This window comes from Mesoplodon bidens, assembly GCF_964165515.1.
Source record: "Mesoplodon bidens genome assembly, chromosome: 4".
Lineage (NCBI taxonomy): Eukaryota > Metazoa > Chordata > Mammalia > Artiodactyla > Ziphiidae > Mesoplodon > Mesoplodon bidens.
The window spans coordinates 172,790,041-172,815,410 of NC_138160.1; the positions used below are offsets into that span (position 1 = coordinate 172,790,041).

General features: G+C 59.6%; 3 protein-coding genes across 12 annotated transcripts; 2 read left to right on the top strand and 1 right to left on the bottom strand.

Annotated features, from left to right (window-relative positions):
* Positions 1-7,231: 7,231 nt before the first annotated feature.
* Positions 7,232-16,427, bottom strand: GUK1 (guanylate kinase 1). 5 transcript variants are annotated; one of them, XM_081230563.1, is made up of 8 exons: positions 16,243-16,427; positions 10,003-10,116; positions 9,712-9,753; positions 9,507-9,603; positions 8,121-8,259; positions 7,955-8,039; positions 7,686-7,801; positions 7,232-7,545 (listed from the first exon to the last, which is right to left on the bottom strand). In XM_081230563.1, the coding sequence occupies exons 1-8, from the start codon at positions 16,301-16,303 to the stop codon at positions 7,510-7,512; spliced, it is 690 nt and encodes a 229-aa protein (XP_081086689.1). In that variant the 5' UTR covers positions 16,304-16,427; the 3' UTR covers positions 7,232-7,509. The 5 variants fall into 5 exon arrangements, with proteins under 5 accessions (XP_081086689.1, XP_081086691.1, XP_081086690.1 ...); XM_081230565.1 differs by having other exon boundaries at positions 7,686-7,771; positions 16,243-16,425; XM_081230564.1 differs by lacking the exon at positions 16,243-16,427 and adding an exon at positions 15,629-15,772.
* A 40-nt stretch (positions 16,428-16,467) lies between these two features.
* On the top strand, positions 16,468-20,734 carry MRPL55 (mitochondrial ribosomal protein L55). 6 transcript variants are annotated; one of them, XM_081230571.1, is made up of 4 exons: positions 16,468-16,550; positions 17,391-17,467; positions 19,674-19,878; positions 20,507-20,734. In XM_081230571.1, exons 2-4 carry the CDS (start codon positions 17,442-17,444, stop codon positions 20,651-20,653), a joined length of 378 nt encoding a protein of 125 aa, XP_081086697.1. In that variant the 5' UTR covers positions 16,468-16,550; positions 17,391-17,441; the 3' UTR covers positions 20,654-20,734. The 6 variants fall into 6 exon arrangements, with proteins under 6 accessions (XP_081086697.1, XP_081086693.1, XP_081086696.1 ...); XM_081230567.1 differs by having other exon boundaries at positions 16,498-16,637; XM_081230570.1 differs by having other exon boundaries at positions 16,529-16,637; positions 17,388-17,467.
* Positions 20,735-22,576: 1,842 nt separating this feature from the next.
* On the top strand, positions 22,577-24,816 carry LOC308616776 (multiple myeloma tumor-associated protein 2 homolog). The gene is made up of 8 exons (XM_081233166.1): positions 22,577-22,752; positions 22,843-22,993; positions 23,130-23,175; positions 23,268-23,347; positions 23,558-23,630; positions 23,816-23,901; positions 24,410-24,535; positions 24,618-24,816. Exons 1-8 carry the CDS (start codon positions 22,659-22,661, stop codon positions 24,673-24,675), a joined length of 714 nt encoding a protein of 237 aa, XP_081089292.1. The 5' UTR covers positions 22,577-22,658; the 3' UTR covers positions 24,676-24,816.
* The last annotated feature ends 554 nt before the right edge of the window (positions 24,817-25,370 follow it).

Sequence of the window (25,370 nt, forward strand, 5' to 3'; positions counted from 1 at the left end):
ATGTGGCCACTTACCACGTCCCAGACCAGTGTTCCTTCTAGATCAGCTAGCCCTGAGTGAGCCTGTACCTAGAAGGGGCTCAGTGGGCAGGACCACACACCTCTGTACCCCTGCACCTCTAGGGAGGGGGCTACAGCCTCCTAATGCCCACCCTCCCTCCTCCACACCAGTACCTGCTCCTGGGTAGTTTGGAGGCAGAAGACCCTTGAGTACCTGATGCTTTTGGCCCCCTCCTTCTGGAACAGGCCTGGGAGGCAGCGTGGGCAGGTGTGGAATGGAACAACAGGGGCATTCAGGGCTCCGGGCCCTCTTTATGGAGCTGGGGCCTCTCCCGGGGCAGGGGGTGGGGGCAGGAAGAGGGGGCAGCCGGGGTTCCTGGGGAAGTGACCCTATTTCCTCACATCTGTGTGCAGCGCCCCTCTCATAGCCACACACATGCAAACACTCACAAGTGCACATGCAAATGCGTTCACTCAGACACACGTGTGCATACATATGTATACACACTCACATGTGCAATGCACTCATGCACAGGCACACACATTTACAGGTACACAGACTGGCACATGCCCGGCCCTTCAGGGCCATCTTTGATATACCTCTGCCTCAAGGAGGAATGAGTATGAGGGTCTTGATGTCCTCAGCTGGCTGTGTTTACTCAGCTCTAACTTCAGCTCTCTTTCAGGACCTGTCCCCGACCCTGACCTCGACAGTCCCACATCCCAGGAGGCTGAGGCCTATACTCCCACCATGCAGGAACCCAAAAAAGGGATGGCAGAGCAGCCCCCACTTCTTTCCCCTCCAAGACGGAGCCCAGTGGAGAAATGGGAGGGAGGGTCGGGGTGCCAGGGCGGTCCTGACCCCTTCTGTGTGATGTTTAACAACTGGCCCTCGGTGGAAAAGCCTTGGTGTAGTGTTTGCTGACTCCCGTGGTGTAAATGCTCCCACCAGGCCCATGACCAGCTGGAGGAGACTCGCACGGGGGCGGGAAGTGGGGGTGGGGGCAGGGTTCTTGAGACCAGCTCTAGCATGGCACCGGGTGGACCCTGCCCTGGGGTGTGAAGGATGGCACGTTGCCCTGGGGGGCTGACCTGGGTGCAGTCAGAGCCCGCCCCCCCCCCGAGATGAGTCGTGTGGAGAAAAGAGGGTGCAGGCCCTGCAGGGTGTCAGCCGAAGGGGACAGGCTGGGCAGCAGGAAGGGCGAGCAACCCTCCTCTCTTCCTTCCCCCAGTGCCAGTGGGGGAGCTCAGGCACCCTCTGGGTGTGGAGCAGAGGCTCTGGCTCTTCAGACCCAAGGGCCCATGCCTGCGTGCTGTGTACACGTGCGTGCAGGGCCTGTGTCACACACGCAGTCACGGCGGGGTCATTCCATGGTCAGGGGGCTGATGCTGACCCGCTATGGCCTGGAGGAGCCCAGGCCCTCAGTGCCATGCGCAGGGGTCCCCTAAATCCAGACTTCTGGTGCCAGCTGCTTGATCGGCACATGGATGCCAGCAGGCACAGCAAACCCCAGAAGACCAGACCCCAAAATTTCCCTCCAAAGTGTCTTCCTCTCAGATGGGCTTATCCTGGACGGCTCTCTGCCCAGACCCCCTCTGCTTCATCAGCAAAAACCCTGAACCGGACTCCGCCGGGTCCTGCCGTTCCCTGGGTCTGCCTCGCTTCCACCGAGCACCTTGGGAAGCCCAACGACCTGTGCTCCTGAGACTCCTCCTGACTTTGCAGTAAAATGCCAAGCGCACCTGGTCCCAATGCACCAGCACCCGCATTCTGCTCCCACACAGGCGGAAACCACCCGTGCTGGGGCTTCTGCTACGCCGCAGTCCCACGCGCGTCCACTCCCCGCCCACAATCCCGCTCCACCCCACCCCACGCTGAGCCCTGCCCCCTCCTCCTGTCTCTCCACCCGGTTGCCTCTGAGGCCAGCCCACCACCCTGCTATTATAGATTGGTTTATAGATTGTTGCCCAAGGTAGAAAATGTATGAGACCCCACTGACACAAAGGATACAATAACTAACTAAATGGGGGAGAAGGGAATTCTGAATAATTCATGTAGTCACTGTGACCTCAAGGAGGGTGCTCTTCCAGAGAGCACAGCAAGGAGGGAGGGAGGAGTACAACCTGACAGACATCACCTCAGGCAGGTGGCCGAGGTCCCCACCTGCAGGGAGGAGCCAGGTTGAGAGCACAGACCTTGCTGCCCCGGAGGCTTCTTCCCGAACCCTCACCCCAGGCGATCATGAGATATACTGACACAAGTTCCAGGAGGGGCTTTTAGGAACTACCTGACCTTCAACATGCCAAGGGCATCAGTAACTAGTGAAGTCTCAGGGAGTCACCCCCAAGAGGGACCCAGGAGACACGAGGACTGTCACCCCTCCCCCTGGGGACCTTGGGACAGCAAAAGGACACATGGAAAAGTGAGGACTCTTTGGCTAGCGGCACTGCATCGATATTGCTGCACCAGTTGTGACAAGCACATCACTGCAGAACTGGGCTTGGGGGCACATGAGAACTCTCCCTGGTCTCTTTATAGCGTCTCTGTAAATCACACGGGTTGTAAAATAAAAAACCTCATGGAAGGTGGTTTCCTACTCCATCACTTCAAGTTCCCTCTCCCTGTCTTGTCCCATCTGGAACGTATTTCTCTGTGCCTGGAGGCTTCAAGCACAGAGCTGGGAGTTTTGCTTGTGACCTTTCCTGGGTCTGTGGGGTGCAAGAAGGACCCCAACACAGAGACTGGGCAGTGGGAGGTAAGGCCAGGCCCACGGCTGCCCAGTGCTGATGGGAGGCAGCCAGTGGGAGCTTGGCTCTGGGCTGGGCCAGCAGGAGAGGAGGGTGTGTGAGGGGGTGCTGGCCCCTCAGGGAACAAGGCCCTGGCATTTGCTGGGACCTTTGTTCAGAGGGGATCTCACCCAAAGCTACATGTTAGAGCAAGTGCAGGTGGGGGGCCACTCAAGTGGGATCCAGGACGAGGTTTGGGGAGAGGGGGCCCAGGTGCACCTGGGTGTCAAGGTCTGGGAGGGGACAGGCCTGGGAGTGTTCACCGAAGGGTGTGGGGTCGGGGGAGGGAGGGGTGACTGGGCAGGGTGCAGTCTGCCCTGCAGTCTGCCCTTCATGGCGGATCCCCATGAAGGGGGCTGGGGTCATCTTCACCAAGAGCTGCCCAAGGAGGCACCCTATTGGGAGGAGGGTGATAGGCAGGCACCATGGGCTTCAGTGGGCATCAGGATGACCTGTGCTGGGGTGAGCTGAGCCCTGCACACCTGGTTCTGGCACCAATGGAGTGGCTCCTGCAGGGGTGGGCAGCTGGGCTCTCCCTGCTTCAAGCCCCTTTCACCCCTGGGTCCGAACAAAGGTCCTGGGCTGGTGGGGGGCGGTGGTCAGAGGCTGAGAACCAGAGATGCCCAGTGCCTCCTCCTGTAGTAGTGAGGTCAGGGCCTGCCCAGCCATTTCCTTCCCATCCCTGGCCCAGCTTCCTCCCATGTGCCCCCTCTCATGGTGGGTGGACTTCCTTTGGCTGAGGTGGGGCTGCCTGGCTGCCCCCCGCCCCCCGGAGTGGCGTGCTCAGCTCACCAAGAGGACTGGTGGAACCCTTCCCCGGGAACCTGGGCATCTCAGGCAACCTCTTCCTCTTCCTGAGGACTCAGATTCCTGCATGCACCCGGCACTGGGTGGTCCCTCCTCTACATATGACCACCTACAAGTAGCCCAAGGCGGACTCAGCCCTGGGAGACTTGAGGCCTTAAGATCAGGGACCAGGGGCTGCTCCTGCAATCCACCCACCTCCCAGGCTAAGGTCGCCCTCCTGCTGCTTGCCTACCCACCCACTGAAGTGCCCTGTGGGGGACAGTTCTTACTCAGAGAGTGGGGCTGCAGCACTTGCCTTGCTCAGTCCCCAGTGCTGTGTGCCTGAAGAAATCTGATTTCTCTCCACCTCCACTAGCCCCCACGCCTCCCAATGGTGGCCTCCCTATGGTGGCCTCCCTCACAGCCTGGCCTTAGGATGCCCACGAGGTCTCCCCCTTGTCAGTTTTGTAGTGGTTCTGTGGGTTGTCTTCCATGTCCCTCCCTCCCTGTGCCCGTCCTGGATGCCCCAGTTGTGTCCTGCCTGAACCCCCTGGCCACTGAGAGGTGTGCACCTGTCCCCAACCCAGGTGCCCAAAACCCAGGCCCCAGGCCTGGGGACCCTCTGCCACATCCATCCACCCCCAGCAACTCCAGTGCACACCACAGCCTCCCACACAGTGTAGACACCAGCTAGTGGCCAGGTTCCCTTCCCAGTCCCCTACCCCCACTTCCCCTCCTGCAGGCACCCCAAGGTGGGGACACAGGCTCCACTGGGTTGGGTCCCAGGGAGCCTGGGGCTCTCAGCACAAAACCCATATCCTCACAGGTCCCCAGGAACTTCCTGACCTGCTCCTGCCCACCTCAGAGCTGACCATGTCTGGACTCCCTCCCTCCAACAACTGCATACCCACACACTTATACACGCATTTGCACGCCCACACACTTCATCCTCACGCTCAGGCACACACACACACACACACACTGCTTTCTGCCTTGTACCGCTCCAATGGGCTTCCTCTGGGAAGCTCCCTCCACAGCCAGAAGAGTGAGGTGTCCCTACTGCATGCTCAGTGCCCCCAATCACGCAAACGCTCAGCAAATGCCAGTGGGATGATGCAGTGTCTGAGGCAATGGAGCCGTGCCTGGAAGCTCTGGGGAGGGTTGGTGTAAACCTGAGGTGTCAGGCCCCTCCTCCCTCCCCGGGCCTCTGGAGGTGCAGGTGGCTGGGCTGGTAACCGCGTCCCATGGTGACCTTGGACATGGGGCTCCGGGTCTGTGGAGGAACGAGGGGGCCCCTCTCTGCTCTGCTCCAGCCTGGAACCCAGGAAGTGGGGGGCCTCCTGCAGGAGTGGAGGGTGTGGTTGGGACAGGCCTGGGGAGTGAGTCATAGTGGCACAGCCTGTACCGCTCCTGCAGCCAGGCCAGGAACTGCTGCTACAGGGAGGCCTGGGCCGTAGAACCCTGGGCTTCGGCAGGGGGAGGTGTCAGGAGGAGCAAGGGTGTGAGGCTGAACCAGGACCCCTGCCCAAGCTCAGTGCCCCCTCAAGGACCTCCCCAGGCATTGCTGGCCAAGGGCAGGACACTGCCCCTCGGACCCCATGGGGTGCCCACATTTTCAACCCCTCCTTCAAGCCTCCACCCGGATGCGGCCCAAAACGCCGCGTGAAAGCCACTGCAGGCTCTGCCCCCCCAGTGTGTGGCAGTGTCCCTCTCTCTCTGCCTTGCATACCCCCTTCCTGCCCTCAACACCTCTCGTGTCCACCTGCTCCTCCAACAGCCGAGCAGACCACAGGGCCAGCTGCCGCCCCTCAGCCGTGCTGCCCCTTGTCGGGACCCCAGCCCAGTCCCGCTCCCCATTCTTGTCCAGCCACCCTGCACGCAATCTGCACCCAGACAACTCACATCTGTGGCGCAGTGGGTGCTGCTCCTGGAGAACAGGAGTCTGTTCTGCTCTGCTAACCTCCAGGACCCAGATCTGAGGACGCAGGACCTAGCAGGTGGCCACAAGGGTTTAGGAGGTGCCCGTGGCCACATAAAGGCTAAACCAAGAGCAGTGTGGACAGCAGGCAGGTGTACCAACTACAGCTTGTCTGCCCATGTGGAAGAGGTGGGGCTCCCCAACCTCCCCCCCAGGGCTGAATAGCCCAAGGCCCCAGCCTTTGGATACACTGCAGCTGCCTAGCTGGCAGGGGCTGGCCGGTCCCACATGGCCTGAGGGGTCCCAGCTGCTCGGGGGCCCACCCCCTTGCCCCCTTGCTCATCAGCTGGCCCGAGCAGCTTCTGGGGGAGGGGGAGGGGCAGACTTCTGTCTCTACCTCCTCCTCCCCTTGAGTCTTACTGCAGCTCAATCACCACCCAGAATGATGGCCCTGTGAGGGCAGTGGGCCTGAGATGGACAGACCCCCAGAATGGAGGGCCACCCAACCAGGCTCAGCACCCGTTATCTCCTGGGGTTGGCTGTTCCAAGAGAGTTGAGTCCAGGCCCCTGAGACCCTGGGCCCAGAGTGAACAGGGTGCTACTCAGCCCCAAAGGGCACCCCAAACCTGGTCCCCTGGTGGTACCCTACCTTTTCCAGGCCAGGAAGCAAGTCCTTCTGAGCCCTTCCACCTGCTGGCTGGCTGGACCCCAGCCCTCCTGAGGGTGTGCACCCGGCTAAGTCCAGGGCCCGACCCAGGGCCACCTCTCACCACCAAGCACAATGTGGGGGGAGGGCCTTCAAGGGCTCCATTGTTCCCCCTGAGGCTCGGCGTCTGAATCCCTGATTGTCCCTGGGGCTGGATGGGTCCCAGAGAGGGAACCAGTCTCTCCCAGGCTGTACAGTAGGTCAGGAGGCAGCCCAGCCCCATCTCACTTGCCCCCAGGCCTAGGGGCTGCCCAGCGCCCCTCTGCCCACCGTCCAGTGTCCAGGCCCAGCTCTCGCCTGCCCTCCGCTGTGCATCTGCACTTTTGGATGGAGTCCAGCCTTTCTGTTTCTGCCTTGGCTCCCTGCCTCCTCCAGGTCTGCATCCACCATCTGTCTGGGTTCCACTGTAGGAGCATGGCCTGGGCATGGACCAGGGCTCAGGCGAGTGCCTCCTGTGCCTAGTACAACTCAGCTGCCCCGACTTGAGATGGGCAGCTTTTGCAGGTATCTTCTGAGACTCCACAGAGCCTGGAACCCTAACAGAGGCCCCCAGGTGTCTTCCCTGGGCTGGCCTCTCCAGGAACATTAGGGCCAGCCAGACCCCCAGTGGGCCATGCACAAGGCCCCCAGATAGAGGTCCATCCTCTGTAGTCTCAGTCCCTCTTCAGGTATGCAATGTCTGTCCCTCTGCCACCATCAGCCCAGTTCAGGGACCAGGAGGAGTGGTTCATGCAGGATGAGCCCCCAGGACCTTCTGACCCCAGCCTCAATGGCAACTCAAAGAGACAGTGGGGGATGAGGCCCTGCACCCACCTGGTGGGAGCCCAGGGCAAGCAGCGTGCAGCAGCTCAGGAGCAGCCCTCTTTGGGGGCCGGCAGCCCAGAGCAGCAGATATCAGATGGATGCTGCTGCCCAAGAACCTCCAGGGGCTGGCCAGTTAGGGTGTGGCTGCCAATAGCAGGGTGGGGTGGGGGGTGGGTCTGGAGTGGTGTACTGTGGCCCCACCCACCCAGGGCCATGATCCACGGGCTCAAGGACACTCTAACCCAGCAGTTCTTTATTTGGATGTTGGCCCAGCTTCCATGGGAGGGGGGGTTGATAGGGCGGGGTGGGGAGGAAGCCTAGAAATGGACATGGGGAGAGGGGGTGAGAGAAGTCCTCCAGTCACGGTGCGGGAGTGAGGGAAGATAGGCAGCACCCCAAACCCTGGGTGCTAGCTGAGGTGAGCAGAGCCACCACGGGAGACCCTGGCCCGCTGTGGGTGGGTGCCAGGCCCTAGGCCCCACCTGAGGAGTTACAGCCGGTGGACCTGCTCAGGAGTGACCAATTGCTTGAGCCTTCTTTATTTCCTGCCGGGGAGAAAGGAAGAGAGACTGGGAAAAGGAAGAGGGTCTCGCCCAGGGCCTGGGGCCGCCATATCACCTGTCCCAGCCTATTTTCCCCGTTTGCCAGACAGAGGTCTGAGGCCCCACCTCCACCCCCAGCCCACCTCGGAGAGCGCCTCCTTCAGGGCCCAGTAGGCCTTGTCCAGACTGTCGTTGACGATGATCAGGTCAAACAGGCCGGGCTCCTCGCCTGAGGGTGGGGGCAGGGTCAGTGGAGGCTCTGGTGACAGAGGCGGGATCCGGGGACCTTTCACGTGGACCACAGTGCTGGGTGATGGCTCCAGCCCTCCTCTGCCCCTTGCTGGGTGGGACTGTTCTACTGTGGGGGTTGGAGAGGGTCCAGGGATACGGAGTGATAGGTGCCCACACTCACTGCTCTCCATGTCAGCCCGGGCAGCAGCCAGACGCTTAGCCAGGCTCTCCTCCGTCTCTGTGTTCCGCTGCCGCAGCCGCTGCTCCTGTGACAAACTACGGAAGTCAGAAGGTCAGAGCCTCCAGGGTTGCCGCCCCCCCCCCCGCCCTCCTCCCTCAGCCCCCACCAGGACATCCAGCGAGGGTGGCTGCACAAAGATGTAGACGGGCCGCAGGTCGGTCTTCTTGATGTTGCGCACGCCCTGCAGGTCCACATCCAGCACGCAGATGCGGTTCATGGCCTGCACGGCCCGCACAGCTGCTTTGCTGGGGGGGGATAGGAGGGGGGCTGCTCAGCTGTGGGCTCCTGAGGCCCTAGCAGACCCCATGGCCTCGAAGAGCCTCAGTGGGACCATCACTGCCCACCCCTTGCTCTGGGCCTCTCTGGGGGTGCCCACAGGGGCCCACCCTAACTGTGGCGTCTGTTCCCTCTTTCTGGAAGTACTCCCTGAGCAACCCTTGCACAAGGGGGCCCTCTGCTGGTCTGCTGTGGCAGTAGGGAGGAGCACCTTCAGACCCTAGCCCAGGGCCTCTCCTTCTCCTGGCACCTGCTCCCAGGCCCCACACCACTCCATCACCCCAATCAGTCCCACCCGCCAATCATGCCTCCAGAAGCTTCTGGCATCACCCCCTGGATCGTGCCCTCAGGCTAGCGATGGCCACCACCCTCCCATATCCTGCATGCTGGGGCCCTGCTTGGAGAGGGATGCCCTGGCTGTGGCCCCCATAGCACTACACGGCACGCCCTTGGGCTTCCTCGTCACCTGGCCACCCTTTGTAGGCTTTGGCCCCTCATCCTAGGGTCACCACGTACCATGTGCTCCTCATCCACTGGGGGCACTGCCCCTTAGCGGGCATTGTGTGTCCCAACAGTGGCCAAATGACCCCACTTGGCAGCCCACCACTCTTCCCATCTGCACCTGGGGCAGAGTATGCTGGGTCCTGTGGGGTACCTGCCTCGCCCAGCTAGGTGGCTCAGGGACAGGCTATGCACAGAGGCATGCCTGGCCCTGCCTGCCTGTTTCAAGGCACTGCTTCCAGGCCTTGCAAGCCAGGTGTGAGGAGCCAGCAAAGACCCCGCTCTGGTGGGTTGTTGGGAGGGGCAGCTGCTGTTGTGCCAGAGACCGTCTCAGGCTACCCCAGGGGTTGGAGGTGGGGGGGGGGCATAGTGCAATCTGCCAACCTATGAGACCCAGGTCCTCCAAGTCCTCATTGCATACCAGGCCCTTGTGTGGCCCACTGTTCTCACAGCAGCCTGGCCAGGTAGACACAAATGGGGCTGGGCCAGGAGGGAGTGGCCTAGAGAGCCCTGACTGTGGCTGCATCTTGACCCCTGGGGGGCTGGGTCCCTTGCCCCAACTGCCCAGACGGCCCATAGAAAGAAACCCCCCACCTGGGGCCCAGCCAAGGGGAGACCCGCTGCCCAGGGCCCAAAGACAGATACCCCTGCCTGGGCTGCCCACTCTAGGTTCCTGAGAGAACTGGAGGAAGGGAGGGCCCCAAGCATGGCCTACCTGGTCCCATACAAGTTCCCTGAGAACTCAGCATGCTCGATGAAGTCTCCGGCGGCAATGTCCCGCTGCATCACCTCCCTGGTCACAAAGTAGTAATCTGCAAAGGAGGAGGAGCTGATGGGGAGACTGAGGCCTCATGCATCACTCTGACACATGGAGGGCTGCTCCAGTCCTGTGCTGGAGCACTGAGGCTGGCCGAGCTCACCTTTGCCGTTCTCCTCTCCTGGCCTCGGGTCCCTTGTGGTGTCTAGGAACAAGTACCAGTGACTGACTTGGGATGACACCTGGAGCCCCAGGCATCCCATCCCCAGGGCCTTGCCCACAGGGCCTGGCTCAGCCCATCTGGGGGTGTGGGAGAGGAGGCTCCAGGTTAGGGTCAGCAGAGTGGGGGTTTCCGCCACACCGTGTGGGAGTGTGGGGGGCTTCAGGGCATGTCAGTAGGGGTCCCCGCCCCCAGCTTCTTTGAGACCCTCCCCCACCTCCCCTGGCGCCTCACGGGACACGCTGAAGCCGAAGATGCTGTCGTGTTCCTGCAGGAGTCTCTTCAGTAGGGTGCTCTTCCCAGCCCCTGAGGGTCCGCTCAGGACAACGGGCCTTGGTCCTGACATCCCTGTAGCGGGGGACGGGGGAGGCAAATATCAGCAGGGCCTTGCTCCCTATGGAAGTGGGCGAGGTGGCTGCGGTGCCCCCGTCTCTGCCCCAAGTGAATTCACCCCAGAAATTGGGCAGAGCTGTGGGCAGTCACTCAGAGCCATGCCCAAACCCTGGCTATGCCTCCCTTTGGGCGTGCTACCTGGTAATACATGCACTGACCACAAATGTGTGGCCTCCCAGCTGTCCACTCCTATCCCACCCTCAAGGAGCTCCTGGGAGGGGCATGTCCGGGTCCCAATTCCTGCATCTCCTGGCACCACACCCCAGAGGTGCCCTTGGTCAAGGTCAGCGGAACCCAAGCCCTGTTCTGGGAACTTCCACTGAAAAGCAAGGGGCTGACCCCAAACGACCACAGCTTCCTGACTCCCCTTCTCTGATACTTGGGTCTCATGAAGCCGGCAGGAGAGCAATGGGTGCCACCCTCCCAGCTCATAGCACAGGGCTCAGACACCTGCCACAGGTGAAAACGCTGAGGGCAGGAATAGTGGGGGAGCCCTGGAAGCATCAGCTTAGGCTGCTCTGTGCCCATTGGATCACCCCAGCACCCCTCATACAGGACCTACCTTCTGCATGGGGTGCAGCCTCCGTGCTCACCTTGGGGCTGCTCGGGATGAGCTGAGAGGAGAGTGGTAATCCTTGCCTGCTCCCCACCCTCTAAGCACTAAATCCCTCCCAGGGCAGCCAGCGCCACCTGCTCAGCAGAGGGCAAAGGCTGCTCCTCACCCTAGAGATGCGCACTTGCCCACCCAGCCACGTGAGCAAGACGGGCCGAGGAAGGTCAGGTGCATCGGGAGCCTCAGAAGATAGGAATCGAGGTAGGCACTGAGCTAGGGGGCTGGGAGGCTATGTGTTGCCCCGGAGGGAGACCCTGGGAGGGCGTGTGGTGAGCTGACCTAGCCCAGCAGGGCTCTGTCTGTGGGGTGCCTGGTAAGGTGTGGAGGGGCAATAAGTGGCCAGTAGACCAGCGATGAGGCCCAGGAGGGACAGGGCCACTCTGCTCGGGGACACCCAGTCATCTAGCCCAGGGCAGCTCTCCAGCAGGGCCCCAGGTGGGCACTGCTTTCCTAATCCGCAATGAGGCCGACCTGGGTAATCTGGCTAAAGCATAGCTAGCTATTCTGGGACCATCATGCCATATGCAAACACCCCGGAGAAGGAGTCGGGAAACAGACACGCTCCTCTGCTGAAGAGAGATAGAAGAAGTGGGCCCAGAGGAGCTCAACAATTATCTGTCACTTCTAAGTGACCAGTTCTTAGTTCCCTTGTCTCTTCCAAGTTTCCTATTACAATAGTACATCGTTTTTATCTAGCAACGGTCCCACTGGACTCCCAACTCCTTTCTGGTGTCTTGACTTTCCCACCCAGACACAGTGCCACCATACAAATGCCCACATGTGTGTGTGTCCGACTCCAAGCCCACTGCTGTTGCTGCCCAATAGGGCGCAGCCGCCTCCCTACCTTAAGGACTGGTGCATGGGAAGGTCTCATCTCTGGCTCACTGTCGGCCTTCACAAAGTTCCTTCCTTTGCACAATGAACGTCCTGTAGGCAACCCAGCCCACCCCCCTGGGTCCGTCCTGACTTCTAGACAGTGAGTGACCAGGGTGGTGGGGAGAGCTACGTCGGGGTGGAGGGGCATAGGAGGACAGAGGAAACATTGGGGGCCAGTCGGTCCCCGAGCAAGGCTGCTGCCCCTAGAGGAGCCCTGGAAAGAGAAAGGCTATGGAGGCTGGGGTCTGCCACCACACTGCCTGGCCTCGGGACTGTGCCGAGTCACCGCCGCACACACACTGCCTCCCCACCTTGCAAGCAGGGCAGCTGCGGTTGTTCAGCAGCGTAGGTCTTCCCAGGACCCGGCAGCATGTAGGCGCCACAGGAATGTGAGTTTCTCCAGGGCGGGGGCAACATCAAGTGGACACATGGCAATGCTCACAAGAGATGGACCAGAAAGCCTACCTGGGCCTTGCTCACAGCAACAAACCCTCAACTCAGTGGATGCAGCTGGTGCCTTCTGGACCCAACTTGGGGTATGCACCTCCAGGGAGGGGAGGACCCATCCTGCCTATCTATGAAGAAGCCCCTCAGGAACACTATGCTCCTTTGCCATGTGTCCAACTTTAACAGGTGCCCCGCCCTTACATCCCACAGCCCCCAACTGTAAACCTTCCAGCAACACCCAGAGACTACGTGGTTTTGACCTGCCCTGTGCCTCCAGGCCAACACACAGGCCCCTAACATGTTTCCCTGGCAGTTCCTGCCCTGTTCCCCATGCCTGCAATCATGGCCAGATGTTGTGGTCATAAGCTCTAACATTTGGACACTGCAAACCTACATAGGGAAGACATGTGTTCAATCAGGACCAAACACTACACATGGAAGTCGCAGCGCCTGAAACCCTCAAGGAGCATGCTGTGCACAAGTCTTACTCATCATCTTACCTGGTTTCTATCTGGCTTTCTACCCCATGTCATGAACCCTGGGGGCATGGGCACGGCACCTGCATCCCACTGAGACCTCTCATCCCCAGCCCAACAACCACTGGCAGTAAGCAGCAGGTATGTATGCACGCATGGGGGTTGGCTGATGGCTGCAAAGTTCACTCCCTGCCTGGGTCCAAATCATCACCTTACCCTGCCAGCCCACTCCTCACCGGGTATCCTCCTGAGCCCCAACCTGCCCCTCAAGTCCAGGCCCCAGGCCTTCCCAGTGCTGGCCATCCATCGTGCCCTCCTTCAAAGGTTACACTACTGATGACAATGGGAGGGGGCACCCACCTAGCACCACTGCCTTGAGGTGGGTGGGATCCAGAGTCCTTCCTCTTGTGGGGCTCTTCCCTGAGGTCACCTCCTCTTAGCACAAGGGCGTGAGCCACAGTGACCACATCGGAGTGGACTCGCCCTGCAGAAGGCACTTGGGGAGTCGCTGGATACTGGGCTCCACCCAGTGATCATGGTGATAGTGCTCACTAAAGCCACCTTTGACAGGAGCACACTCAGTGTGGGACAGACCTCGGGGCCTCTCAGTCCCAGTGATCAAGTGTGCCAGATACCCCGAGCCTGATTTTGGCCCCAGCAGCTGGTAGAACTGATTGGCAGTTAGGAATGCTCTGTATCCGCTCCTCCTTGACTACTCCACAATTCCGAACCCCAGCTTCCTGGACAGAAACTGGAAATTTCCCAAGGACAGCAATAAGGATCAGGGATGCAATTTCTGTAGGAGTCGCTGGTGCAAGCCTGTGCATTCTGGAATGCTCTCTGCTGGAACCCCTCACGAGGAGCTCCTCAGGCAGCCCTGGAAGGCTTGCCTCGAGAAGCATTTCCTGCTCTCCTTCCTGCTTCCACCTGCTTTCCCGCCCTGTCCCAAGGGCTGGGCATGGCCACCACCCCACTTCCCTCCCCACTCGTCCATGAGACACTAAGACAAGGTGCAACCCTCTGAGGATACACAGAAGAGAAAGTCAAACCCCACCAGCCCTCTTGCAAAACACAAGCCACAAGACATGAGTTGATCTGGGTTAGGATAGCTGGTCATGCCCTATCCCCCAAACAGGCTGTGTGGGACAGGAGGACTACCCTGGCCTTGGCCTCAGGTGCTCCGTGTGTGGGACATGTCCTGGCCCCATGACCTTAAGAAACCATTTAACCTTCAAGAACCTGACTTGAAGTGGGAGAGCCACAAGGCAGCCAGCGATTTTCTTCTCACTTCCTCTCCCGGCAGTGGGGTGAGACCATGCCTTCCCTGAGAGGAAGCTTGTCCTTCAAAAGTGTTGGCAAGAAGCCACACCATGGAGGACTCGGGCCTGTCATGGCTACACAGCTGCGTCTGGATCTCCTTCCATCAAGGAGAAGAACCGGGATTCAGTCCCACATGAGATCCTCAGTTCTAGCCCTAAGGGAAGGCAGAGGGAGCATGAAAGGGAAAGGGGTCCAGGACATACAAATCAAAGAGCAAGAAAAAGCCCAAGCCCTTCTGGGTGGGGCAGGGTTCACTCTCACAGAGAGGGGAACAGAGGTCAAGCACACCCAGGGTCAGCCAGGGACCAGGGGACATCAAGGCCCAGCACGCACAGGATCAGAGAAGGACCCAGGGGGAACGGAGGCCTGGTACACAGGTTCAGCCAGGGGTCAGAGCCCGACTGAAGGGCACCTGCCTCCATACCAGTGTCCCAACAGCTCACCCTCTGTGCTTCCCCTTTTCTCCTTGAGGACTGGGGTCACTTCCTTCCACGCCCAACTACATCGTAATACCTTCCTTCTTGCTCTTCCTCAAATCCTCTGAACGTGTTTCTTGGGCTACGCTAAATGTGACGCAAAAGATGGAGATCAACAGTTCAGGTGTTTAAAAAATAAAAAGTTTGGGTGTGGCTGAAGAAAAATGTGCAACTTCAGAACTTGCAGAATCTGCTACTCAAATAAACTGCTGATCTTACCAGTTCCAGACAAAGGTCAAGGGCTGGATCAACATGTTCTCAAAATCTAAAGGAAAGCCCAAGCAAACTACACCTATCACAGGTGTGGCACCAACCCAGATCACAGGCTGGCCTGGTGTGTGCAGGCAAGCGTGTGGAATGCTTACAAGAGGGCAGAGTAGGGGCTCACGTGGCAGGAAATTCAGCTTGTCGGTGATAAGACAGGAAGCCACACCCACCCCACATCCCTCCTGGTGGTGAAGGTGAAGGTTTTCCTGGGTCCCTCACAAGTCATGGTCTGGGAAGTGAAAGAGTGACAGAAAAGTCCAGAAAAGTCCACATTTGGCCAGGCATGCTGCCAAGGGGCACTCACAGGGGACTCGTGCCAGGCTGACCATGAGAAGCACATCTTGGCCTCCCTCTTCCTGTCCCCGTGGGCCTCATCCCACACTGGCCGATCATCACCTGAGCTTCCACCTCCTCCACCCCTATCAAAAGACACTGATAACATGTGAGGTGGCACACCTCACTGCTCCTCCTCAAACCAGCATCTGGGTGGAGACTCACTCCCTCTCACTGCTCCCAAAAGAATGTCTAAAATCAGCAGATGGGCAGCTCCAGGAACCTAGACTTGAGGTGTCTTGTCCTGAGGGAAGCTGAACCCCAGCTACCATGCCCACGAGTCAGGAAGGCCTGCCACCAACAACCTGCTCCTGCGTGGAGTACCCGTATCTGCAATGTCCAGCAGCGCTGGGCTGTGGGGCTGGCCAGGAACCTGCAGCAGTCCCAGGGGCCCTCTTGGCTGGGAGTCCTTGGAGCAGTCAGCTAGGACGCCCCTGCGTTTGCAATATTTGGGAACCAAACAGAGCACCAAAGCTGGACCACCGGGAGGGTTTCCCAACTGTTACCTGTGCTGCTCCTCTTGAGCTCGGGGTAGACTACATATTTCTACAGGCCAGGTGAGCTCATCGGGACTTCTGCGACTCTGCCATACCAGGGGCAACCTAAGGTCCTTCAAAACCCTCATCTCGCAGGGTTTTCGGCTCTGCTGGGTGGCCCACCTTGGAGAGGGGTGTCAGGCTGCTTCCCCTCTCTGCCCCTCCGCATCCTGCAGGGTCCACAATGGCATCCAGCATGAAGTCCTCAAGCTGCAGGGGTTTTACAAGCTGTTTGGAGCTCCCCGTGCCAGGAGAATTTCCTCCTACATTTTGAGGACTGACACAGGGGAACCAGCTTTTCATCTGTCTAAGTAAAATAGTAACTACCAAAAGCAATTCTAGAACACAGACACACGGGATACAACTTCAAAGCGAAGGAAAGCCTTCCTGAATTTGCCTCCATGAGGAGACGCACTACCCTCTCCTCGTCTACCCCGCTTTGCTCGCCCCGAGACGGAACTCTGGAAACCAGTGAGGACCGCCGAGGGCAATTTCGGTGGCTGGCGGGATGACCGAATTCACAAGCACAGCCCCACGAGTCCCCTCAGGCAGGTCCACGACACCGGCGCTCAGCACGGGCTCTGGCGGCCCCTCGCACGCAAGCAGCGGCGGTCCCCGCCTCTCCTCCGCGGATTCAGACAGCGACACGCGAGCCCGGGGCCGGACTCCCCAGGAAGGCCCGCCCGGGGCCTGCCCGCGCCCGGACCTCCGCCCCCCTGCGAGGGGCCGCCACTCACCGTTCGATAGGGCCCGGCCGAGGGCGGCCGCCGCCAGCCCGGCCAGCGGGCGCCGCAGCATGAAGGGCCGCCGCCACCGCCCGCGGGGACGTACGTCACAGAGCAGCGCCACGCCGGCCCGGCCTCTCTCCGCCCCTCAGAGAAGCACTTCAGCGCGGAGCCGGACCCGCCCCAGCCAGCGGGCCAGCTGGTCAGAGCTGCGGCGGCCTCGCCCCGCCTCTCAAGGCTGTACGTCAGCGCCGCACGACGCTGCGCCCGCCGGATGACGTTGTGGCGGTGCCGCAGGAGGACTGAAAGCTGCATCTACAGTGATTGTGGATCGGGCTCTGGCCAGTCCGGCACCCGATTGGCCAGTGGCGGCCTGGCCGCTGGTCCTCGAGGCCGCTCCGGAGGCGGTGAGGGTGGGAAGTTGGTGCCGGAAAGGCGCCGCGTCGCGCGGGCTTGGAGGGCTTCCCCCAAGGGAGGGTCCGTGCCCCGCCGCATGCTGCCCTCGAGGGCGAGAGAACGGGCGGGTATTGCTTGGGAGGTTTATAGCATTTCGTTGTCCTGCTGAGTCACGTCCGAAGGCGGAAGGAAGCCTGCAGATGCCCTGCCCTGACAGGGGATAGCGAGGCAAACCTTCTCATCTCGGCCGGGAGGGCTCTTTTCCTGGGGTCTGAATGTCTGATACATCAGGTCTTCGACATTTGAAACAACTGGTTGGTCACCGTGAAAACCTCAGTTTCCCTGGGACTCAAGGTTTAGTTAGCCGCGGCTGCCCTTTTGTCATCTTTACCTCGCTGGATTTTGTGAGAATGCAATGACCTTGGAAAACAAGGTATAAGCTCGTCTTCTTCGTTTACGTTGCATTCCATCCTCAGAGTGGCTTCCCTGACTCAGCAACCCACCAGAATGGTCCCGGGCCCTGCTGCAGACGTACTAAGTCAGAGTTTTGGGGAGTAGGGCTGGGGCATCTCCGGGTCAAAAACGTTCCACAGGTGATTCTAATGCCAGGTCAGGGCTGGAAGCCTGATAGGTTACTGGGCAAGACGGGCACTGACCTGGTAATGTCTTGGAGACCGCTTTGTTCCTGGCTGGGATTTGGTGAGAATCAGGTAGGTGGAAAAGCCTGCCTTTTAAAAAAGATCTCTCATTTCTTTGCCTAGCAGGTCACACATTGGGCCCGTGACTGACCCTGGGCCTTCACGTGCTGCAGGAGGATGGTGGCCAAGGGCAGACTGCTTGGGTAAGCACGGCCCTCCAGGCCTCTTGGGACTGCTGTAATGGGGCCACCCAAAGAATGCCAACTCAAGAGGCTTAGGCTCTGCTGCTTCAGGAAAACCTCCAGAGCCAGTGTGTTTATCTGGAGAATACATACAAGTACATATGTGTGGACAGCTTAACAGTGTTGAAGGAGGAATGGAAGTGACTTGTGAGTATACCTGGCACCAAACAGATGTGATGCTGGTCACTGTCCCGTTCAGCGCCTGCGGGCCAGCCATGGAGAATTTCATGGCCTTCCTTCTCTTACCACCAGAACTGCCTCCCCGTACGCGTGTTCCTCTCACTCCCTGGTCTCCCCCAGGTGAGAAGTATTGATGGAGGAGAAAATGAATGCAGGTTTTGAATTATTTCTGTGGAATCTAGGGAGAGGGATGTGGCACCTGAAGCTGTGAGTTAGTATGAAGATGGAGAAGGGACTCGGGCTGCAGCGTTCCCAGGAGGGCCCTCATGCTGGAGAAGGTTCATGTTGGAACTGCAACTGCTGTTTGGTGGGAAAACATCCACTCTTTCCCCTCAAGGGTTGACTCCAGCCCCTTCCAGAAGCCTCCTGAGTCACCAACCCCAGGTTCTCCGGAGCGGCTGTGTCCCCGGCTCCCTGGTGCTGCTTAGGTACAGGCCCTGCCCAACTGACTGCAGGTTCCTCTGGTGCTGGAGTTTACCCACCACCTCCTTTCTCCAGTCTTGCACTTCTGGAGGCAGGGACTGGATTCATTTTGCCAAAATTTATGAGCACTTAGCTCGGGAGAGTCTGGGACTTGATAGCAAATAAGATGCAGTTCTCGCCCCAGGCCATTAGACTAGTAGAGGAGCTGGGCCCTCAGCCTGAGGTGTCAGCTGGGGAGTGCAGGGGGTGGTGGGAGCCACAACCAAAGCAGAGGCTGCCATACTGTGGCTGTGCATGGCCCACGGCCCATGTGCTTATGCCGGCTGCTCTGTGGAGAGAGAAGTTCTGAAAGTCTGGTGGGAGCTACTGAAGTGATGTGAATATCAGAATCACTACCCGCAAAGCAGGGGAACTTAATAGGAATTGAAATGGGGACCAGGTGGGAGGCTGTTGGGAAGGTTGGCATTGATGTGACTTCCCATGCAGTGAGGGAGTTGGGAAAAGGCACATGGTGAGTGTGCAGGATGCCTGTCCACTGTGAGTGTCCAAAAGAATGCCAGAAGAAGAAGGTCACTTCCAGAGTACCCGACAATTCCAGGAAATTCTGGTACTTGTTTGAATGCATTCTTCTTCAAACCTGTGAGGAAATGGATGGACTGAGGCACAGCCTGGGGCTCTGAATTCAAGTTTGCATGAAAGCCAGCCTGGAAGGGACTTTGCGGGGGGGGGGGTGCGGGTCACAGGGAGAGGCTGGGACAGGGAACTCGAGGTCCCGAGTGGGTGAGACAAATGTGGGGTCACGTGGCTGGGTAGAGTGGGGCATGAAGAGTACCTAGCCCTTTCCTGTCACCTTGGAGCATGTGCTCTGCTGTGTGCAGGAGGGCTGAGCGCCCACCATACTCAGAAGCCAAGTGGACCAGGTGTCTCGGTCTGCTTGGGCTGACCTAGCAGAACACCACAGACCAGGGAGCTTATGAAAGCTGGAAGTCTGAGATTAGGGTGCCAGCAGGGTTCTGGTGAAGTCTCTCTTCCTGGTTCAGAGATGGCTGCCTTCTTTCAGTGTCCTCACATGGAGGGGAGAGTTAGCTCTCTGGTCTCTTCCTCTTACAAGGGCACCAGTCCTACTGGGGGGACCCTACGCTCACGACCTCATCTAATTCAAATCACCACCCAAAGGTCCCACCTCCTGACACCATCTCACGGGGGTTAGGGCTTCAACGTGTGAATGGGGAAGGGGGTGTGGGATGGACTCAAATGGTCAGTCCAAGCACCAGGTTTGCAGTCCCCTGGAAGTCAGCTTCCTACTCAATGCTGTAGTCCAGCACCCTAGCCATAGGGCCAGGCCTCACCAGAGACACTCACCAGGGTCCTGGCTGTGGACTCTGTCCTCACCCATCTGAGGGCCTTGTGGGCTCACCCCTGCAGCCTCTTTCTGGATGTGGGGTGGAGCTACTCTGACCACATCCTGCCCTGGTGCGGGTTGCTGTGTGCCCCCATAGGAGCTGGGCTGTGTGGCCACTCTGGTCCTGGCACCAACCGCTGACCAGCACGTGTGTGTCTGCAGCCTGCTCTGGCAGCGTGTGGTGACAGGGGCTGCCCTTGAGAGCCGCCGCCAACTGTATATGTCCTCCCGGCGAGCTGATTGTAACAGAGCCTCACTCACTCGAGTACACCGGCAGACCTACGCACGCCTCTACCCTGTGCTCCTGGTCAAGCAGGATGGTTCCACCATCCACATCCGCTACCGGGAGCCTCGACGGATTCTCACAGTAAGCTTCCTTCCCCGACACTCCCCTGGGGTGCAGGTCTTGGAGGACTTAGCCTGTAGAAACTGCTCCTCCAGGGGTTCACGGGGTCAGAACCCACCATCGCTGGACTGGGGCAGGAAGGCGAGTCATGGGTCAGAATTGTTTGAGGAGAGGGAGGAGGGTGATCTGGAGCTCACTCCACACACCAAGATGAGAAAGCAATAGTGAGCTGTGTGTTCGAAAAAATACCACGTCTTGGGAAAACAAGCAGAAAAAGTTTTTTAAAAAATAAAAGCTTCAGGGCTTCCCTGGTGGCGCAGTGGTTTTAGAGTCCGCCTGCCAAGGCAGGGGACACGGGTTCGTGCCCCGGTCGGGGAAGATCCCACATGCCGCGGAGCGGCTGGGCCCGTGAGCCATGGCCGCTGAGCCTGCGCGTCCGGAGCCTGTGCTCCGCAACGGGAGAGGCCACAACGGTGAGAGGCCCGCGTACCACAAAAAAAAAGAAAAAAAGCTTCAAAGGGACAGAAAACCCAACAGAACACATAAGACCTAAACTGTGTGGTAGATGATAACAAGGTGAAGTGGAGACCCTGGAGAACATCCTGGTACCCTCCACCTGAGCCATGTACACATCCCTTCCTCCCCGCAGATGCCCGTGGACCTGGACTCTCTGTCCCCAGAGGAGAGGCGTGCACGGTTCCGGAAACGAGAGGCCCAGGTCAAAGAGAAGGAGGAGCCAGAGCTCAGTGACGACTTTGATGTGGAGAAGTACAAGCAGTTTTGGACCAAAAAGTGATGGTGCCTGGAAGCTGCTCTGACCGAGGGGGATGCTATGGAGCAGGGAGGGGCATGTGTCTTTAAATCATGTGTGCACGAAGCTGTGTCCATCTTATCTTTCCTTTTCGTGTGCCCTAGCCTGGAGGGTCTCTACAACTGAGCTGAATGGAGGGCTTAGAATCAGGTCAGTTGTGGTTTTAGGATGAGGTCCAAAGGGCATGTGATCCTTCAGCAGTACCGAGGTCATGGGTGCTCTTCCTACTGCAGGGAAGCCTGGCCACTGCTGTACCTGCCCCTCTGGGTCCTGGAGCCCCCTTGGTTCTAGCGCTGCCTTCAGCCTCAGGGCACCAGGGACTCTCCCGGGGAGCACAGTGGCCACCATGGGAGGAGCAGGGTGTCTGGGATCCAAGGACATCTGCACCTAGCCTACAGCTGGCCTGCCCTACCCCTCACCAGGCCTCCCTCAGCCGTACCCAGCACGCAATGGGAAGGTGCTCCCCATCAAAGGGGCCAAAGGGACTGGCCGCTCCCCTTTGTTAACGCCACTGAGGTCTGCAGTGCGTTGTAGCCACAATCTGCTGGGCCTTCCAGTTGACTGCTGCCTTTCTGCTCCAGGGGTTGATTTTACCCTGGCAGCCTTCCTGCAAGACCCAAGGGAGCGATTCCCAGCCTTTTTAAGGCAGCTGACCCGGCCCAGGCCTGGGGCTGCTTCTCGTTAGGTCCTTGGTTGTCAGACTCCTTTTCATAAACCTGAGGGCCAGTTGTAGAGTACTGATATAGTAGATGGTGGGGACGGCATTCTGTTCATGACCTTGGAGGCAGGAGCCAGCAGCCTTTGGGAGATGGACCCTGTACCTTATCTCCAGATCAGAAGGCCAACCCCTTCTGGTCCACTCACCACACCAGCACTGTACAGCTGCACGGGGACATCCACTGCACTGCACCACCCCCCTGCCCCCACGGCAGCTGTCCACTCCAGGCCCTGCCAACCTGGCTTGCTCAAGGATGCCCCCGGCAGCCGTCAGGCAAGTGAGGGATTCCCCGAGAAAGCAGGTTCAGAGGAAGGCCAGGTGAAAGGCCTCTTCTCGATTCCCTGCCAGCCCATCAGGTGAACTCACTGAGTAACCTGCAGGAGGGCAGTGTCTTGTGAAAGGACTAATACAAAGGGCATACAGAATAACACTCTTGACACCTTGCTGTAAATTCCTCGGAGAACATTTGTTCACCCTACGGTTTCAATTCAGCAGGGGTTGGCTAACAGAGAAGCACCCCTCCACTCACTAGCACCGTTATCACTGAATCTAGTCTGGTTCGCTGTGGTGATAAACGGAACGCGCTTGCCCTACAACTAGCTCAGTTTACTTCGGATACTGAGCCATCACCTGACAGCAGCAATGACCGAAACAGTGCCGAATGAGAAGCATCTGCCAACACTTTGTGGGTGACTGAGGCCTTCTCTGCGCTGTCTGGGGAACGAACGCGATGAGGTGTGCTTCCTTGGGAACTGGACACAGCCGGTACCCCCGAGGGCGGAGGATGAGCGGCGTAGGCGCGACCTGACCTTGGCGGCTCCCTGTCTCTGGGGCAGCCTGCTACCCGATAGAAACCTCAAGCAGCTATAGCCGGGAAACTTAGTGCGGGTTTGCAGACGTCTCTCCAGTGCCTGCCCCTCTGCCGGCACAGCCAAGGGAACAAGGCACACAATGGGAACAGTGACTCTGGAGCGTCACCCACATAATGTGACTTCTAATAACGGCTGTCCTGTCATTGGGGTGGCCGGGTGCAGCCTCCGCACCTTTGCCAGTGCCACCGCTGGGGCCGCGGGAGTGCGCAGACGCTCGGGGGCCGGCACTGAGGCACAGGCGCGCCAGGGCGGGACACCTTCGGGAGGGGAGGAGGGAACAGAGCGCAAGCGCACGGGTTTGGCGCGGGCGTGACGTCACCGCGTGCGACGCGTGAGTGGGAGCGGGGACCTGTGGGGCCTGGGTACCGGGAAGTCCGGAGGTAGAGGGCTGCCTGTTACCATGTTCGGCTCCAGCCGGGGCGGCGTGCGCGGCGGGCAGGACCAGTTCAGCTGGGAGGATGTGAAGACTGATAAGCAGAGGGAGAACTACCTGGGTGAGCGGGGCGCAGGCACCGGGGGCTCGCGGGCTGGGGGTGCGCCGACCCGCGGGCCGTGCCGAGCACTCGGCGCTCCATTCCCCGCAGGCAACTCGCTGATGGCCCCGGTGGGCCGCTGGCAGAAGGGCCGTGACCTCACCTGGTACGCCAAGGGCCGGGCGCACAGCGCGGGTCTGAGCCGGGAGCAGGAGCTGGCGGCTGTGAGGCAGGCGGAGCAGGAGGCGCTCATGGCAGCGCTGTGAGTGTGCCTGGAGAGCTTGGGCCGGGGGGTGGGGGGGGTGGCGGGGAGGGTGTTGGTTTACCTCCGGGTGGGGGCGCGGCAGGGGCCGAGGCGAGGCCCGCAGCTCCCTGAAGCTCACGCGCGGCCCCCGCAGAGGCTACAAGAACGTAAGGAAGCAGCCCACCGGCCTGAGCAAGGAGGTGAGAGGTGGGCCCTCCTGGAGTGCGGGGGCGGGATTGGGAGGGGGCTGACCCTGCGCTGCGGTGAGCACTTGCACTCCCCTCCCCAACAGGACTTTGTCGAAGTCTGTAAGCGGGAAGGAGGTGACCCCGAGAAGGGAGTGGATCGGCTCCTGGGCCTGGGGAGTTCCAGGTGCGGGGCCGGAGGGTCCTTGGGGGCCCCAGAAGTCGCGAGGGCGTGGCTCCTCGGGGCTCCGCACTGTCAGCCGCCCAGGTGGACGCCAGCACGGGTCGTCTGGGCGCACCACTTCTCTAGGGAGGCCTGGGGATGGGCGGTCCTCGCCGTGGGTGTGTGTCTGTGGGGGTGTCTCACCATGGGGGGATCTCACCCACGTCCCCGCAGTGGCTCTGCAGGGCGAGTGGCGCTGTCCCGGGAAGACAAAGAAGCTGCTAAGCTGGGGCTTTCAGTGTTCACGGTAACTACCCCCAAACATCCTGGGATCCCATGGTGGGGTGGGGGGCGGTCTGAGTGCCTCTTCCTGTTGAGGGCCATGGGGGCAGGCCGTCTCTCCTTGGGGATACCCTCCCAGCTTCTGGCTGGTTCTCGCCGGTCGGTATGCCGGGGCGCCCCGCACACCCCCCGAGTGGCTTTTCTCGGCAGCACCACCGCGTGGAGAGCAGTCGGACAGGGACCTCCCCGGCTTCGGCCAAAAAGAAGCCTCGGTCAGAGGAGAAGGTGGAGCCGGGGTAAGGCCTCCCAGGGCACAGAACTCACTGTTTTCTCAGCATGTTGGCTGCTTCTCCAGTCAGTGAACTCCCCAGCTCCAGTCGCTTTTTTCTTTTGAGGAGCCTCTGGAGATCGAGTCCTGGGGCGGTCTCACGACTGCCTACCAACCCCCAGCAGGGTCAGGGGCCCTGGAGGAGGATGCTCAGACATGGGCCACTTGTGCGAGGGTCTGGGGAGCACAGGAGGGGGTCACCACCTGGCCCCAAGAGTGCAGGGGCATCCCAATGGGAGGGCTGGAAGGAGCCCTGAGATTGTCAGGTGCTGCCCTGCAGACCTTTCTGCTGTGGTTGGAATGTGTCTGTGATGCCCACCATGGTAGCCACTGGCCACACATGGTACTGAGCAGTTTCCTTTAGTGATCTGAGGTTGAAATGGCTACACATGGTCAGTGGCTACTGTGGTGGCCCCACCCCCGGCTAGACCCCCAAAACCCCAGAGGCTCCTGGCTCTCCGTATCACCCTTTGCAGCCCTGAAAGCCACAAGAAGAGCAAGAAAGAGAAGAAAAAGAAGAAGAGGCACAAGAAAGAGAAGAGGAGGAAAGAAAAGGAGCACGGGAGGGGGCCGGATTCCTCACAGCCCCCTGCTCCCATCCAGTAGGTGCAGCTGCCTGGGGATGGAGACAGAGTGCTGGGCAGGCAGGGGCCCTCACGCCAGGTGTCCCCTGGTCTCCCTTAGGCATGACTCAGACTCCTCGACTTGCTGCAAGAGGAAGCGCAGGCATGACAGCGACTGAGGCCCAGGGATCTGGAGGGCTGGCCTGTGGGGGTCACCCCAGGTCCCCAAAGAGGCTTAGTTGTGGCCAAGTATGGCTACTTCTATTCTTCTTTGTGTTGACTCATTCTTTGTACTTAAATAAACTTATTTTAAGTGGAAAGTATCTCATACTAAAGGGAAGGTTGTTGTCATGTGTCGCAATAGAAAGTGATGTGTGAAAATGCGGTATATCTCTTGAGTTCCAGCAAGACTACCTGCAAGCTCATTGGGAGGGGCACTGTCCTTTTGGTGGTCAGTATCCTGGGGTCCCATGTTGGCCTGGTCCCCTGCATCAATTTCAGGTGTACCAAGAGCCCTGGGTCATGTGTGGCCAGCAGGGAGGGCAGAGGGGCCAAAGAGTGCTCAGCTGCAGGTAGGTGAGCACGCTAGAAGGGGCAGCCTGGGCATTTAGATCATGGGGAGCTGGACTTGTACCTGGAGCCACCCTTGTCTCCCCAGGCCACCAAGGGACCTCTTAACCACTGTCTCACCCCCACCCCCTTTGCGTGCTACAACGGCACTGGCTCCCCCCACCTGGCCCCCCATCTCCAAGGCTGGGAGGCATACATACAACCTGGCCCTCCACAGAAAAAGTGAAAACTTAACATCTTACAACCACGTTGGAATAAAGACAAAACCCAGACTGGATTCATTATTGAGGTTCTTGTTTTGCTT